The 17,854-nt window shown below is 41.1% G+C and overlaps 1 protein-coding gene across 6 annotated transcripts in view; it reads left to right on the top strand.

The window, feature by feature from the left end:
• The window catches only part of fam184ab (family with sequence similarity 184 member Ab), a 651,259-nt gene that overhangs the window by 564,857 nt on the left and 68,548 nt on the right, over positions 1-17,854 (top strand). For all 6 annotated transcript variants that reach the window (XM_039747649.1, XM_039747653.1, XM_039747651.1 and 3 more), the window contains one exon: positions 14,722-14,839. In XM_039747649.1, coding sequence (XP_039603583.1) covers positions 14,722-14,839 — 118 coding nt within the window. The remainder of the gene's footprint in view (positions 1-14,721; positions 14,840-17,854) is intronic.

Below are 17,854 nucleotides of genomic sequence, written 5' to 3'. Positions count from 1 at the left end.
GAGGATGCCAGTCAGGCCAGGTAGGCCAAAACGTGTTGTGAGGGTCTGCTGGGAACGTTTGGAAGAGTCTCCTGTCAGAAGTAGCTTCAACTCCTACCTACGGCAGAACTTTGACCACATCCCGAGGGAGGTGGGGGACATTGAGTCTGAATGGGCAATGTTCCGTGCCTCTATTGTTGAGGCAGCTGACCGGAGTTGTGGCCGTAAGGTGGTCGGTGCCTGTGGTGGTGGCAATCCCCGAACTCGTTGGTGGACACCGACGGTGAGGGATGCTGTCAAGCTGAAGAAGGAGTCCTACAGGACCTTTTTGTCCTGTAGTACTCTGGAGGCAGCTGAAAGTACCGGCAGGCCAAACGAAATGCGGCTTCGGTGGTTGCCGAGGCAAAAACATGGGCGTGGGAGTTTGGGGAGGCCATGGAGAATGACTTTCGGACGGCTTCAAGGAGATTCTGGTCCACCATCCGACGTCTCAGGAGGGGGAAGCAGTGCAGTGTCAACACTGTACATTGTGGGGATGGTGCGCTGCTGACCTCGACTCGGGACGCTAGGGTCGGTGGGGAGTACTGAAGACCTCCTCAATTCCACTAACATGCCTTCCAATGAGGAAGCAGAGCCTGGGGGCTCGGAGGTGGGCTCCCCCATCATTGGGACTGAGGTCACGGAAGTGGTTAAAAAACTCCTTGGTGGCAGGGCCCTGGGGGTGGATGAGATACTTCCGAAGTTCCTCAAGTCTGTGGATGTTGTAGGACTGTCTTGGTTGACATGCCTCTGCAGCATCGCATAGACATCAGGGACAGTGCCTCTGGATTGGCAGACCAGGGTGGTGGTCCCCCTCTTTAAGAAGGGGGACCGGAGGGTGTGTTCCAACTACAGAGGGATCACACTCCTCAGCCTCCCTGGAAAAGTCCATTCGGGGGTCGTGGAGAGGAGGGTCCATCAGAAAGTCGAACCATGGATTCAGGAGGAACAGTGTGGTTTTCATCCTGGTCGTGGAACAGTGGACCAGCTCTTCACCCTTAGCAGGGTCCTGGAGGGTGCATGGGAGTTTGCCCAACCAGTCTACATGTGTTTTGTGGACTTGGAAAAGGCGTTCGACCGTGTCCCTCAGGGAATCTTGTGGGGGGTACTCCAAGAGTATGGTGTACCGGATACCCTGATAAGTGTCAGAGCTTGGTCCGCATTGCCGGCAGTAAGTCAAACCCGTTTCCAGTGAGAGTTGGACTCCACCAGGGCTGCCCTTTGTCACCACTTCTGTTCATAACTTTTATGGACAGAATTTATAGGCGCAGCCAGGGTGTTGAAGGGGTCCGGTTTGGTGGACTCAGGATTGGGTCACTGCTTTTTGCCGATGATGTTGTCCTGTTTGCTTCATCAGGCAGTGATCTTCAACTCTCTGTGGATCGGTTCGCAGCTGAGTGTGAATCGGATGGGATGGGAATCAGCACCTCCAAATCCGAGACCATGGTCCTCAACCAGAAAAGGGTGGAGTGCCCTCTCAGGGTTGAGAGTGAGATCCTGCCCCAAATGGAGGAGTTCAAGTATCTCAGGGTCTTGTTCACAAGTGAGAGAAGAATGGAGCGTGAGATTGACAGGCAGATTGGTGCAGCGTCCGCTATGATGCGGGCTCTGCATCAGTCTGTTGTGGTGAAAAACGAGCTGAGCCAAAGGCAAAGCTCTCAATTTACCAGTCAATCTACGTTCCTACCCTCACCTATGGTCATGAGCTATGGCTAGTGACCGAAAGAACGAGATTGCGAATACACGCGGCCAAAATGAGTTTCCTCCGCAGGGTGTCTGGGCTTTCCCTTAAAGATAGGGTGAGAAACTCAGTCATCCGGGAGGGTCACAGAGTAGAGCTGCTGGTCCTCCGCATCAAGAGGAGCCAGATGAGGTGGCTTGGGCATCTGATCAGGATGCCTCCTGGACGCCTCCCTGGTGAGGTTTTCTGGGAACATCTAGCCGGGAGGAGGCCCTGGGGAAGACCTAGGACACGATGGAGGGACTGTATCTCTCGGCTGGCCTGGGAACGCCTCGGGATTCCACCGGAAGAGCTAGAAGAAGTGGCCTGGGAGAGGGAAGTCTGGGTATCTTTGCTCAAGCTGCTGCCCCCGCGACCTGACCTCGGATAAGCGGAAGAGGATGGGTGGATGGATGGAAAATAAGCACATGATGTAAAAATTTCATAAATATCATCAGTAATATTGCATTCTCAAGTCTGCTTAATTTCAGGTCATAGAAGCTGAGAGCCTATCCTGGCAGTACTAGCCACAAGACAAGGAGCAGCCCTGGAAGAGATGCTTGTCCATTGCAGGGCCCATTCATCCGTACATCCACATAGGGGTCAGTTTGTAATCACCAGTTAGCCCACCCTGGGTGTTTTCAGAGATATGGGTGAAAAACCAGAGTATCTGCAGGAAGACCCACACAAATATGGGGAGAACGTGCCAACTCCATTATCTGTTGTGACAAAACTGACGGACATGTGTGCAAATGGTCAGGGAACCAGCCAGGTGAAGCCTTGTTTAATGAGCACTGTCTCAACATAAAAGGAAACAAAAAGAGGTGTTGATGCACCTTAAAGGCACTTCATGTCTTAGCGAGGTTTTAAGCAATCAAGAATTCTCTCTTGAGGCATTCACAAATCCAAATTATGACCTGCAGCCGGCAGGATATCTGTTTACAGTAATCCCTCGCTATATCGCGCTTCGACTTTCGTGGCTTCACTCTTTCGCGGATTTTATATGTAAGCATATCTAAATATATAACGCAGATTTTTCGCTGCTTCGCAGGTTCTGCGGACAATGGGTCTTTAAGGAAAATGGCAAAGATTGGTTAAGTGTAGAATGACTGTAAATGATGAGTTGATAAGCAATAGGTGACCAAAACAAAAGAGTAAATCAAACTAAAAATTAGTAAACAGACAAAAAGTCAAAATGAGTATGAGTATTTATTTTTGTTTTTTTCTGTACAAGGAATGCATTTTTAATATTTCTTTATTCTTAGAAGTTATCATTATATAATGACGCCATTTTGCATTAATATGACCAGCGACATTTTTTGCACTATTGCTTTGCTGGCTACCATGACAATATTACTAGAAGAAACCAGGAGTGCGGCATAGTGTGTGATATCACCAGTGTGAAGGTCAGCTCACACATTCCTCAAGTTCCCGAGACTGGATAAGCTTTGTGTGGATTATCATTTCTTTAGTGTTTCTTTTCTTTTCTACGAAAATATTTCTGGCTTAATGACTTTGATTCTTGGTTAGTGTATTGAGATTTGACGAAAGATCTTGACTTGTCATAAAGGCATGCAAATTTATTAAAAATCAAAAATTAAAATCTCTCATTTCTGTAAGTGTTCAGACCCTTTGCTGTGGCATTTCAAATTGTGATCAGGTGTTTTCTTTAGTTGTCCTTGAGTTGAACTTGATTGAAGTCCACCTGTGGCAAATTGAACTGTTTGGATTTGAGTTTAGAAAGATCCCACAACACACACTGCACGTCAGAATGAAAACCAAGCCACAAAGTCCAAGAACCTCTTTGTAGTCCTCCACTATAAAATTATGGTGAAGCATAGATCAGGACAAGGGTATAAAACCATTTCTAAATATTCCCAGGAGTGCATTGGCCTTTATAATTGTGAAATGAAAGATGTTTTTAACCACCAGGATACTTAATAGAGTTGCCCGTCTGGCCAAACTGAATAACCTAGCAAGAAGGGCCTTGGTCATGGAAGAGACAAAGAACTCGATGGTCATTCTAACAAATCTACAGAAGTTCTCTCAGCAGCACTCCATCAATCAGGCGTTTATGGGAGAGTGGATAGACAGAAAGAAGCCTTCCTTGAGTTAATGACATGTGACAGCCTGTCTTTTCTCATTACAATTGCTTCTGTCTCCAAAACAAGTTGAGCAAACAGAGCCTAAAAAATATTTTTAAAAACTGAAAAAAATATTTGGTAACACGTTACTTTAGGTACTACAAAAATGCATTTATTGCTCATTAACTCTTATATAACTAGATATTAACAAAGGCTTCTTTTAGTCCTAATTATGGTTACAAGTTATCAGTAAAGTGATTATTCATCGCTATGCTGTACGACATTTGATATGTTGGTAAAATTACTTGTTAATATGAAGGATTCATAGGTCTTATACTTAAGTATTAATTATTAAGAAACATATGTTTCATTTAAGCTACCTCTGACCATTCCAACGTGACATTATTTTAGTAAGCCACATTGCACAGATGAGTAGCCATTTTACTGAAGCTTTGTAAGTGTCATTAGCACCAAAAGAAGCCTCTGTTAAGGTCTTGTTAAATAAGAGTAAATGCATAATAAATGCATTTTTGCAGTACCTAAAGTAAAGAGTTTCCAAATATTTTTCTCTTGGCAAATGAGTCTTTCCTTTTAGAAACAAACTGCAAGTGCCTTCTAAGCACACAGCTGACTCCTTACAAGATTTCCACCCTGATCACATGGTAACACCCTGATCATGTGATGCCAGCCACACTTTGCAGCAATATCATATCAATTCATTCCAAAATGACAATGTGTGATGGCAACAAAAACAATTTGAACCACTGCTAATCTTTCAATATTTCTAATTGATTACTATAAATTAAGTCATCTTTACTTTTTGTGTGTTATAGGGTTCAAAATGGGAGAAGGGTATCAGATCTGTTTAAGACTGGCACTGTATGCCTGACTGATACTTTATTTACTTACTGTAATACAATGCTGCAATCAGTAAAATATGGTTAAAGAAGCAACACTGCAGAAAGTGAATAATATATTCAAACTGATGGCATCATAATGCACAATTCTCTGTAAGTACCATAATATTCTTGTATAATTCTATGAATTTGATGCAGGTAATCACCTTCACTCAATTTAAAATGTTATCTGCTTATTTTCTTAAACTAATACAAATAAATAACATTCTAATACATGCGAAATATTCCTTTATAATGTTATATGTTAAACATAAATTCCTATAACCGACGCAATGTCTGCAGCTTTTTACTGAAGTTTCTTTATTGAGTGGCTAATTATTATATTAAACTAATCAATTTCTAGCACATTCCAGTTCAGACAGTGTTATTGTTTCTAACTTAATTAAATCTGTAAGCCTTACAGCTCTGCAGGAGTCATCCTGTCCACCACTGCTGCAAGACTTTTTTTAACAATACCGACAAGCTCATTCAAATGTAAAATTTATTTTATGGAAACACATGTGTTGGCAAAAACAATAAAAAATTTCATATTAAAAAACATGTAGTCCTTCTATCTCCCCAAAACAAACTTGCTTGCATGTTTGTTCTCCCATATTAATTGGACAGATTCTTCAGCTCAGTTAGAATGTTTGCCTGATTGCGTGAGCAGCCAGTGCTATGGTAAGTGTGCATTGGGGGGTATTTAATAATGAAAAGAAAAGAGACCACCAAATCCCTGTTCTGTGCAGGGGGTCAGATGTTTTGCTTCAGTCGTTCTGCTGCCTACTCATCTTCTGTTTCTCTTAGTTTGATTAGACCCACAATCAGAGAGGAAAATAGCCACAAGCTATAATAATAATAATAATGCATTTTATTTAGAGGGCACTTTACATTAGTAGTAAATCTCAAAGTGCTACATAAAAAGTTTAAACAAAGGCAAAGCAAGATAAAAACAGAGATAAAACAACAATAATTTTAGCATTCTTGTTAATATGCTTTCCTAAATTGAAAAGTCTTTAGCTGTTTTTTAAAAGAGCCCACAATCTGCTGTGTTCTCAGGCTCTCCGGTAGGGCATTTCAGAGCCGTGGAGCAGTGGCTGCAAAGGCTCCTTCACCCATTGTACAAAGTTTGGTCTTAGGCGGGCAAAGGCGGTTGGTATTTTAAAACGGAGGTTTCTTACAGTGGATTGTAGTATAAGGAGTTCCTTCAGGTATTGTGGAGCATTTCCATGGATAAACTGGTGAGTAAACAGAGTTTGTATTCCATACGGAGGTGAATAGGGAGCCAAAGAAGTGACTGAAGGATTGGTGAAATGTGTTCATATTTCCGCACCCTCATCAGGATTCTTGCAGCACTAATTTGAATTTGTTGGAGCTTTTGAAGGCTTTTGCTGGGGATCCTGATGAGGAGTGCATTACAATAATCCAGCCTGGATGAGATAAAGGCATGAACCAGCTTTTCCGCATCACTCCAAAGCAGTGCCAGAAAGTCCAATTATATAGTGAAGACGATGAAGAAGAACATTATGATCTACCGTGTATCAAATGCAGCTGTGAGGTCCAGGAGGATAAGGAGTGATGGATAGCTGAGGGAAAGGCAGGGCTTTTCAGAAATCCTTAGGTGAGAAGGCTGTTGCCATCTTCATACGGCAAGTGAAGAGCAGTATTAGGCATAGAGAGAAGGAGCCAGGACTGTACACACTGCTAGAAATGTCACAACAGACCACTCTCTGTATACAAGGCATCCTTCCAATTGAGAGACAATGCCGGTCAGTGTGTCCCAGAGGCAGTGCTAGTGCTAGGTTATTTGGCACCCTAGGCCAAGCTTATTAGTGTGCCAACCAACTGCCCAGTAACTTACATCCCAAAAACAAAACGTATTTTATATACCACCTTTTAAAAGTTACATCAGGATATGAGTATTTAACCCACTATTTGTTCCCTGAAAAAGGCTTTTTTTTTAATAACTCTGAAAATAAACATTATTTTTCAGGTTTTGGTAACTATTTTCTTTTTTTTTTTTACCTCCGGCAGTTTACCTCTTACCTTTGTACCTTTTCTGCTCATTTTCTGGAGTTGAACTGCTTAATGCAATAAAAAAAACTTGAAAAATGGGGGTGTTCTAAAACTCTTGAGTGGTTTTCATCACTCTGATAGGTAGCTTGTTGTCCTTTGAGGAACAGCTCACCTAGTCATACTAATTGGAGCGCCTGACTCTGGTAGGCCGGACGTTTTTTTTATAGGCTTCCTTGTAGCTGATGATGAAGGTGCAGTTTGATTTTGGAATATGAGTGACTCATCGGTGTTGCCCTCCCCGGGGTGATGCCACATGTCTGTGCTATTAAAATACATGTTTTAGAACTGGAGCATAAGTAAGCTGAATGACTTGCTTGGAGTCACACAGTAGGTCAGAGGCAGGGACAGTGCCAGTAAGCTTGTGACTTATAGTCCAATGTCTTAGCCTTCAGACCACACTGATCTGAATCATCATGCTGCCCTACTGATTCCAGTTTTTACAGTAATACAGTATTTTTATTCCAAAATCATTCTTGGAACAAATCATGTAATCAAGGATATTTCTTATAACCAAACAATTTTAATCCAACTCATGTTTCACCACTGAGCGCATCTACTAACTGTATCGTTGTGGAAATTTAACGTAATGTAGCTGATTTACAGTGCCCCACATGTTCAGTCTTATCTGCACTTGGACAGCTCCTTTAAGTCAAAAGATTTACTCTCTCGGCACAGGCAGACCAAACGGTTAAACTACTGTGCCAAACCTAAAGCAGGTCCATGCATACCATGCTACCTTTATTGGACATGTCCCCTCTTGGCTGATAACCCCTGTGGGAATATGGTAATCACCCACCCCAGGTGCTCTTATCCCTGTCCTTTGAGTATATTATAATGGAGATTCCAGTTTTTGTTATTTTGGCCCACCTACAGTGGGGGAAATAAGTATTTGATGCCCTGCTGAATTTGTAAGTTTGCTCACTTACAAAGAAATTTTTATGGTAGCTTCATTTTAAAGGAAAGAGACAGAAAATCAACCAAAATCCAGAAACAACACATTATGTAAAAGTTATAAATTGATTTGCATGTCATTGAGTGAAATAAGTATTTGATCCCATACAACCAAGCCAGAATTCTGGCTCCCACAGATTGGATGTGTGTCCATGTGGCAAAAAAATTACAATCAATCAATCAATAAACCAGTCATTTACAGATACCCTGATCTCAACTCAGTATGTATATAAAGTACACCTGTCCACAGAATCAATTTCTTTCATTCCAACCTCTTCACCACCATGGGCAAGACCAAAGAGCTGTCAAAGGGACAAGGCTGGAATTGGCTACAAGACCATCATCAAGAAGCTTGGTGAGAAAGTGACAGTTGTGGGTGCGATTATTCGGAAATGGAAAAAAGATAAAATGACCATCAATTGCCCTCAGTCTAGAGCTCTATCCAAGATCTTGCCTCATGGCGTGAGGATGATCATGAGAAAGATGAGGAATCAGCCCAAAACTACTTGTTAATGATCTGCACAAGCAGACCATATAGTTTATTTGGTTTGTTTTCAGAAATAAGCTACACCTGTAACAATCACCAGAGCCGGTCACTGCACTACTTTTTATTGGGCTTGTCCCCCCTCAGATGCTAATCCTTCTGGGAGTATGGCGATCACCCACAGTGTTCTTATCACTGTTCCTTGACTATATTATAATGGAAATTCCTATGTTACTTTGGTTCGCCAATGCTGTAGTTAACTATATTGTTAATTTGAGTGTTAGGTATCAAATTTATAGCACACCTCGTGGCCAGCTGCCTCAAGCTAAGAGACTTACTAGTTCAACACAACCAGACCAAATGGTTATCTTCAGACCTGAGCTACATCTGTAACAATCATCAAAGCAGGTGCTCGGTCACCATGTCTCTTCTCAGTTGCTAACCCATGTGGGTATTATGGCATTTACTTATTCCAGGTGCTCTTACCAATACACCCTGACCCAATCAATCTGTATAAAATCAGTGTTAGAATAAAGCAAAATGAACAAAAGTACATGAAAACCGATGGCAGCAAAGGTAGGAAATATATATGAAAATGCCCTTACAAGGTTAGAAATGTATTTGAAAGAGTCTTATTAAAAATACTTATATAGAAAATACAGGTGATGGAAGAGGAGTTTTTTTAGGTATTGGTGCAGAGTTGCTTTGGGTTTTCTTCAGTCCGCAGAGGTCCTTGCCAGTTTCTTTGGGTTCTTCTTTTGTTGTTCTCTTCTCTGCTCTCTTTGATCTGCTCAGCATGCATTCCAAACTTAAAGGTCTCACTTCATGTCAAATTAACAGTGATTAGAAGAAAAATCGATAAGTGCTTGTCTTTCTCAGGCAGTTTATCCATTCTGATCCTAATTAACCTTGACCTAATAAATAAAGTTAGCTTTGAGCATTCCAAAGGAAGTTTAGGTCAATATCTAGCAATATCTATAGCTTGTTTAATCCTGGAGGTATGTTTTGAGATCAAATCGTTTAAATAATGCCCTGCAGTTTTAGATTATAGTCCGAAAAGTTCAGGTGGCCCCGAGTGCTGGCTTGTTTAGCTCACACCGTTCCCATTTGGCTTCCTTGCAGTCCAAATTCCTATTGTATATATTGTTCAGTACTTGTAAGTGTTTAACAATTATTCTTCAAATAAATCACAAGATTTCTAAAAGAGTTGTACCACAATGCAAAATCTGACAAGACATCGTCTTATGCCACGTCTTTCAGTAAACTTGCACTATATTAACTACTAGCCAACCTGTGGCGTAGCATATGCCACATAAGTATTTATTGATGGGTGAACACTTCCTGAAAGACACAGTTGTCCAAATGGGGTGGGTTTGAGATGGAACTCTGGAGAGAGCAACATACAATTGTCCGTGACTGAAAACTGGTTTTGGCAGATACAGGCATATCTTTTTGAAAGTTTGGCCCTGTGCCTTATTAATTGTCATTGCAAAGGCCAATCTAACAGGAAATTGTCTGTGTGTAAAAGTAAAAGACAAATTTGAATCTGATGGGGTCTGGGAAATCCGGGGAATAAGGACAGTTTGTGAGGTAGCAGCTGCTGCAAAGTTCGAGAGCAACAGTTTCGTCAATGACATTTTTCAAGAAAAAATCGACAGATAGAAACAAACAGTTACCTGATGCAGGAATTTGTATAACATTGAAAGAAGTGTTGTTTCCATGAAATACATTTGAAGCGGTGGCCTTGGTAGGCAAATGAACAGTCAAGGTGGCTCACAGCTGCATGTGGACTGTAGCACACACCAAAGCGAGTGAGGATGTGTTTGGTGAGGTGTTGGGGGTGGGCACATGAGCAAGCAGTGCGCATGCCTGGAGAGCGAGGGTTAGAGATGGCGGGCGGGGCTCTGTCATTCGTATCCCATGGTCAGGCAACTTGGTCGATTATTTATAGAAAAGCAGCCAGAACCGAAAAGAGCAATGAAAAGTCAACGTGGCTCAGAGGTGCATGTGGACTGCAGCAGAGATCAAAGCGACTGAGGCGGTGTTTGGTGAGGTGTTGCGTGCGGGCACATGAGCAGTCAGTGTGCATGCCTCGAGAGCGAGGGTGGACGCAGGAGGAGGGTTAGAGTTGGCAGGCGGGGCTCTGTCATGCGTATCCCATGACGCAGGAGGAGGGTTAGAGTTGGCAGGCGGGGCTCTGTCATGCGTATCCCTATCCCATGGTCTCTGTCTTGCGTGCCATGGTCGACTTAGTGTATAGAAAAGCAGCCAGAACCGAAAAGAGCAATGAAAAGTCAACGTGGCTCAGAGGTGCATGTGGACTGCAGCAGAGACGAAAGCGACTGAGGCTGTGTTTGGTGAGGTGTTGCGTGCGGGCACATGAGCAGGCAATGCGCATGCCTCGAGAGCGAGGGTGGACGCAGGAGGAGGGTTAGAGGGCTCTGTCGTGTGTATCCCATGACGCGGGAGGAGGGTTAGAGTTGGCGGGTGGGCTCTGTTGTGCGTATCCCATAGTCTTAGAGTTGGTGGGCGGGGCTCTGTCGTGCATATCCCATGTTCTCTGTCTTGCATGCCATGGTCGGCTCTTAGTGAATTATATATATAGATTTGCAGGCAAACAAATTGTTTCTGCTAAGAGAGTCATTATTGCAATATCTGGTGTTTGCATTTTTTCTCTTATATTTTTTTTCCTCCTGACTAAATTCTTTTCAAAGGGGTGATTGCCTTGTCACTACTCATTATCTTGTTAAATACGTACATATTTTAACAAGTTCACCATCTTGAATTTACGGTGCACCACTAGCTTCCAACTGTTGTTGAGAAATCTGAGAGGTGTTATCATTTGCAAATCCATGCAATAAGCCCTAGCCAACCCTAAATTCAAGGAAGCCAATGTAGAAAAACTATGAAATAACCACAATTTGCTTTTTGATAGGAGATGACAAAATTAAAGGAAGTTCTCATTGCTGTTTTCTTTTCCAAAAAATGTCAGATGTCTTTTTGGACCAAAGCACCATTCACTCCACCAACATTTATATAAGTAGTTAGGTTTGTTGACAAGCCAGCCCACCGTGGGAATGTAGGGATACTGTGGTGGAATACACAGCCATTGAGGGATAACCTCCATAATAAGACTTCACCTCCATAATAATACATGCCAGGAAGTGCAGAGCAGGCCATGGTAAATTGGAATGTCAGGTGAATATGAGCTCTCTTCACATGGCATTCACTGCCCAGAAGGTGAAAAATAAGTTCATATATGGCAGTGTACTTAAACAGGATAAAAGAATAAGAATAGTAAATTAGTTCATCAGAGGTTTTCACATATTTAACCTATATAGTAGAATCTGTCTTGACACAAGAATAGAGATGAGGCAGGAAGACAATACTGTACAGGTTAAATCCCATTGTAGGGAATGCCAAAGTAATGACATTTTCAGAATAATGAATTCTTTTTTTTTGACGTGGACGAACATTCATACAACATCATGTTTAACGGATTTCGTTTTAACAAAATGTAAATTTCAGTATAATTAATTTCTTTTCTTTTTTACCAAAAGATCAAATTTACCAAGATAATAATGTGATTCAAAAAAATACTTAATGCTGCGCCAGTACTTTCACCGAGTCTCCGGAACCCTGTAAGAGGGTCTTTTTCTTGTTAGACAAAAAGAAAGTGACACTCTGTTGCAAATTTCTGGTCTCGGGAAGTTTCGATGAGAGTGTAGACATGACATCATACACATAGCCGAATTGCTTCACTGAGCGTCTGCGTCGGTACTTGTGTCATGTGTGGATACTGTACTGTTCCAGTTTCATAGTGCTTCTCAAATTTTTCTTTGTGATGAACAAAAAAAGTGAGAAACGGCATCAGTTTACACTGGGAAAAAAAGCAGTTACATGTAATATCTCATTTTCAGGTAAAATATTTTTGCAGTTTAAGAAGTGCTGTTTTTTTATACATGTATGGTTAAGCTTAAGTCACAGAGTTGCATGAGAGACAGGAAGGTGAGTCCAGGTTCCCAAGGAAAATACATGTACTTTATTACCGTATGTAGAAGGCAGTTGCAGTCTCAAGACTTCATTCAAAATAGGAGCTGTTACATCAGTACTCAAGCAAACGAGATAGGAACCGCAACATGGGGGCAATTGTCCTGCTTTAGCTCCCATCATCCAATTAGAAGAATGCCAGTGGCTCAGAATCACCATTTTGGCAAAGCAGGTCAAAGCCTGGTGTTAAATGTTCTAAACAAGCACATTATGTGTTAAGCCTGATCTTGCAGAGGACAACCAGTTGCTTTGCCCTTGGTTTACTGTTTACCAGATGCAGCAGAGCAGCTACAGAGTTGTCCTTGCGCTGCTGCAGTCAAAAATGGTGAATCGCCATTCGACCCTGGTCACAGTAGTACACATAATTTCTCCATATTCATCCATCCATCCATCCATTATCCAACCCGATATATCCTAACTACAGGGTCACGGGGGTCTGCTGGAGCCAATCCCAGCCAACACAAGGTGCAAGGCAGGAAACAAACCTTGGGCAGGATGCCAGCCCAACGCAGGGCTTTCACCATATTCATTATAACAAAATATTTTTGATCCCATGAATTTCATTACAATAATAAATTTAGACAAATAATTTATCATAATGTTCATTATATCACACTGCCCACAGTGACTATTTGTGTTTGCTAATATCTTCATTGTTTGGGCCCATGTTTGACTACTTTAACATGAGAAAACAAGGACCAAACTAAGCGTCCCACTGTATCTTAGAGTGCATTGAACAAAAGTCAGAACACCCAAGAACAAGTCTCTCAACCAAATTCTAAATCTTTGTTAAGTCAAGACCGTAATATCTTTAGCTAGCAAGCACCTCCAGCAGTCAAACCCATTCTGGAATGGTTTGAGATGTACACTTTTCATGTGTGCAGTTATGAACCTGTGTTGTTTCACTACATGCCTTTATTTTGCCGTTTAGTACGTTTTTGCATGTGTTTTGTGTTGTTTATAAATTTTTTTTTTTTTAATTCTGATGGCGATGTTACTACAGGTCCACATTTTAATGGTTTTCGTTAGGATCCCGGCTGATGTTGTTTATTGTTGTTTATTCATTGCTGGGAATGTGTTTGGAGTGATATCACTATTGGAAACATATTTAGGAGGGTGCCATATAATGCATGTTATCTGAAACAGCACACCTTGAAGCAAAGCTTAGCGCCAGTTAGGGGATTTTACTTTAGATTTGTTAAGGGACCTTTTGCTGAATTTATTTGAACTTCAGTTTTGGCTTTGTGGGTCTGGTTTGTTTAATCAGTTAAGATAATCTTCCAGTGCTTCAGACGCCTGCTTATTTAATATTAGATTTACTAGACGCACAGTATTTCAATGTAATTCTTGCCCAATTTTGGTGGCCTGATTAACTGTTTAAAATTTTTTATTTGTCCTATATTTTAAACATGACTCATTTCTCAGTTCATTGAGAGAGCAGTAAGCAAATCATCGTAGAAAGAGCAAATCCTTCAATACATCTGAAATCACCAATCATATCAATTCTATTCAAAACAGGCAATAGCTGACCAACCAGATATTCTGTATTTTGGAAGTGAAGCTCACAAGCTGGAAACTGTGCATTGTGACATCAAAGCACTAGGTTCACAGACGGTTTTCTTTAGCTATGTGCTTAATCTGTCAATCTGTTTGTTTTTGTTTAATGAAGAACTTCAGAGAGAATTAATATTTATGAAAAGAGGTGTATTTGGTTCGGAGGACAACAAACTAATTTGCCAAACGTGTCCGTATACGTGATAGACACAAGGATATTCTCAGCATATCAATACCAAAAACATAAAGACAACGAAAAGAGTAAATGTGCACAATAGACTAGGTCTTGAAGAAGTTACGATTTATGCAAGCAAAGGACTCTTCCCATATCATTCAAAAACATAAATAAAATATGAGTGGTTGTATAGGACTTTTTACCATTTTTCACAATTCTGTTTATAGTATACAAGTACAGCAGTACAGTACCTGATTATATGAGTGACTTTGAAAGCTGTATAGGTTTGGTTTTATTCTGTAGAGTTCTTGTGGGTATGAGCAGTGTAAACATGTTTGGATATAGCATTGTAAAACTGTGATACCCCAAGTCCCCGCTCCCCAATGATCCCCAGTTTCCCCAAAGATGCCATATATTTGTATTTGAAAATATCTATTTCGTGTTCTGCATTCACGGATTTCACATTCTGTGAGCACTTTTTGCCTTATAACATGTGCAGTCTAACTGACATAAGAAAAGACATGTCTCTCTTTTCATGGTTTTATATCCATTAAAAGCTCCTGTTTTATTTACAGAATTCTCTTGACTGTTCAGCGTGGTGAACTCTACATGCTCTTCAGCCCTAACCTTACAAAATTCAGAGAAAGAAGGAGTGACGGCATTCACTTCAAGCTGATTGACACTCTTTATCATTTGTTGCATCTTTTGAGCAGATTGGAAGGTGCAGAGGAAAAATTCAGAAACCGAGAGAGCAGGCCAGAAGATCTCCAGTTTATTGCTGAGCTGAAGGATATGGTGACCGAAAGGGAATCCCTCGTTAAGAAACTTATTGTAAGTGTTTTTTCATGGAGAACTTTGTGTGATCACATACTGTATGTTTCTTCATTTCTCTTTCATGCTTATAATATCTAATACTTTATTTCCTCATATTGTTCCTGGAACTGGTGTCCTACTTTTGGCTGGTTCCAGCCTTGTGCCCAGTGCTGCCATGCGAGTTAGTGGATAATGTGAACTGTGTAAATATTCTATAGTATTGTTCACTAATCAGAATACAAGTGACTTTAGTGGTCCTGAAAAATCAGAGCCGTAAGGTAAATTTCAATTAAAATATTTATTTGAAAGGTTGTACCGCCACCCCGGGAAAAGAACTAAACCCCAGGCCGCTCTACGATCAGAAATACCTAGCAAGTCTGAAATGAACCTCAGTACCAGGTGATGAAGTGTTTGGGGAAAAAAACACTTACTGCCCGAGGGCTTGGTCCGGCTGCCACTGCTGGCAACAAAATCAACAAAACTAATAAAATTACACACACAAACTCTTATGCTTAAAAAACTCAGTCATTTACATTTAAATGTACTTTTTTGGCTGACACCTTTATCCAAGGAGACTTACAACATGTATGATGCAATTGGTTACATTATTTTTGATTTCCCAAGCAAGCCTAAACACTTGTGTTGTATTCGGGCCACAGGACATAGTTTGCCCACCCAAGCTCTAAACAGCCACACTATATGAGTCTGACTGTGTTTGTATGCACTCTGTGGTGATTTGGAATCCAATTCTGATGTAAAACCCATCTGTCACATTCAGTTTTGGAAATGGATGCATAGATACTGTAATTAGAAAACTGCTTCCTGCTCCTTACAGTAATAATACAATAAAGGCAATACAATTAAAAATTTTACTTGTGGCTTTAGTAACCATCCATAGTTCAAGTAAGCTAGACAGTACAGTGCACAATAGAAGAGTGGGCTTTGAACCCAAAGGTCGCTGGTTCAGCGTCTGCTTCTGTCTTATACTGTTGGATCTTGCTTCAATTATAAAAAAGATAAAATTGATATACATTTTGTGGCAACAGGGGGACACTCAGTCACCCAATGAGGAAGAGCTCACACCTTATCTATTCTGTGACTCTTAAAGAAAAAACTATAGCTGTACAGAAAAAAGGGGAAATCTCTTTAAATTGAAATAATTCAGCCCACACAGTTTCATGTTAGAACTTTTTTGTAAGTTATTTCCAAAGCACAGGTCCCTTCTGTGATGCTGCTTTAAAATTTATTTTGTGCAGCATATACTTTGTTCACACAGCAGCGTTCCTTCTCAGTGATTCGCCTGAAGTGAACTGACTGTGATGCTTCCAGTCTCACCAGGTGGTCCTTGGGCTCTTTGGTCTCCAGCGTCCCTTCAGGGCTGATTCTGGCCTCTGGTCCTCAAGTGGGAAAAGAAAAGAAGATGCTTTGAAGCATCAGGAGGTCCTTCTTTATTTTGCTGGACTTTCTTTTGTATTCCTGTCTTGAAATCATGAGGAGGGGAGAACCATGGCAATATTTATAAAGATTCCTGATTTTGTAAGTCACCTTAGGAAAAACCATTGGCCAAAAAAATATAGTGGTAGTAATTAAAAAGTTTTTGAATTAATATGTAGATGTGGTGCAGGAGACACTGCATAAATTATTCACATATTTAGAGGCACAGCAGAAACATGTAGGTCTGATGAAAGTATTGAGGTGCCAGCCCAATTAAAGATTTTTTTAGATTTCATACTGTATCCCCAGCATTGCCAAAGAAGAATAACATTCCTAAATGAAAATCTTTGCTTTTTTAACAAATATGTTTTTCACATGCAGCATCAACAAAAAAGTAAACTGTCCATTCACCCCTCCATTCACTTTCAGACTCATCTAATTCAACCACTCCATTCAGAACATTGAAGCTTTTTAGTTTTGCATGCTGTTCTTTACTTTTCTCAGTTTTCCTTTGTACTATGGCCTTTCTGTTTGGATTCTATGTGTCTCAGGACATTCATCTAGCCATTATCAAATCCCATTTAATCCACCTCAGTGTCATGGGTTTTTCAGAACAAGCATTTTAAAAATACACCAGTGGTTGCCCGCCGACCGTTCTATTTTCTGGACTTGCCTATTCTAGTATATTGTTGAAGAGAGCCAAGACCTACACCACCAACACTGAGCGCATGGCAAGAATCAATTCTAGGCCAGAAATGAGTCCATCATGAGGCACACTCATTCTGAACCAGTTTAATGTCTCCAGATAATAAAACGTGTGTGAAGTAGAGTGGAGTACTCAGAGAAACATGGGCATGAGTTGGGGACCTAGCAAACAGTGAGCACAGGTTTCTACAGGCGGGAATTATCATGTTACCAATTAATCATATGTCCATTTATTCATCTACTGGCAAACTCACATAGTCCTGTTTAAGATCTTGGAGCAGAAGAGCCCATCCCAGCAGCACTGTATGCAAGAACCAGCCTTGGACAGGATGCCAGACCATCACAGGACATGGTCACACATAACGTAATTCACCTTATGTCTGAGACACCAGGGCATTTTGGGGAGGATGGGGGTGAACTGGAAAAGTAAAAATCCCATATGGACACAGGGGAAGCTCTGCAAACCCAACAGAGGTGGTGCTTGAATCCAGAGCCAGTATCTGAATCCACTATTCTGCAGGGGAATGCCACCCCATTAGGCATACAAGTCACAGTAACTCTTGCATTGTGGTTCAGCCATAAAAGAGGTAAAGAATCTGACATTGTGATGCAGCTACAATAATTTGGATCATAACATTAAAAAACTCAGGAGATGATCGTAGATTTCAGGAAACAGTCACCTGCTGACCTATCACTTGCTATAAATGGCTCAGCCATTGGGATGACAGAATCATTTAAGTTTCTGCGAACTGTGCTGTCACAAATCCTTAAGTGGGAAGATAACATCTCATGCATTATTAAGAAAGTCCATCAGAGATTGTTCTTTTTGTGTCAGCTGAGGAAATTCCTTCTCCTCTAAGTAATATTGGTCTGATTCTACACAGCCATCATCAA

The sequence above is a fragment of the Polypterus senegalus genome, chromosome 3, assembly GCF_016835505.1.
Source record: "Polypterus senegalus isolate Bchr_013 chromosome 3, ASM1683550v1, whole genome shotgun sequence".
NCBI lineage: Eukaryota > Metazoa > Chordata > Cladistia > Polypteriformes > Polypteridae > Polypterus > Polypterus senegalus.
Note: the sequence above shows the minus strand (reverse complement) of the source record. Positions and strands in the feature narration are given on the sequence as shown.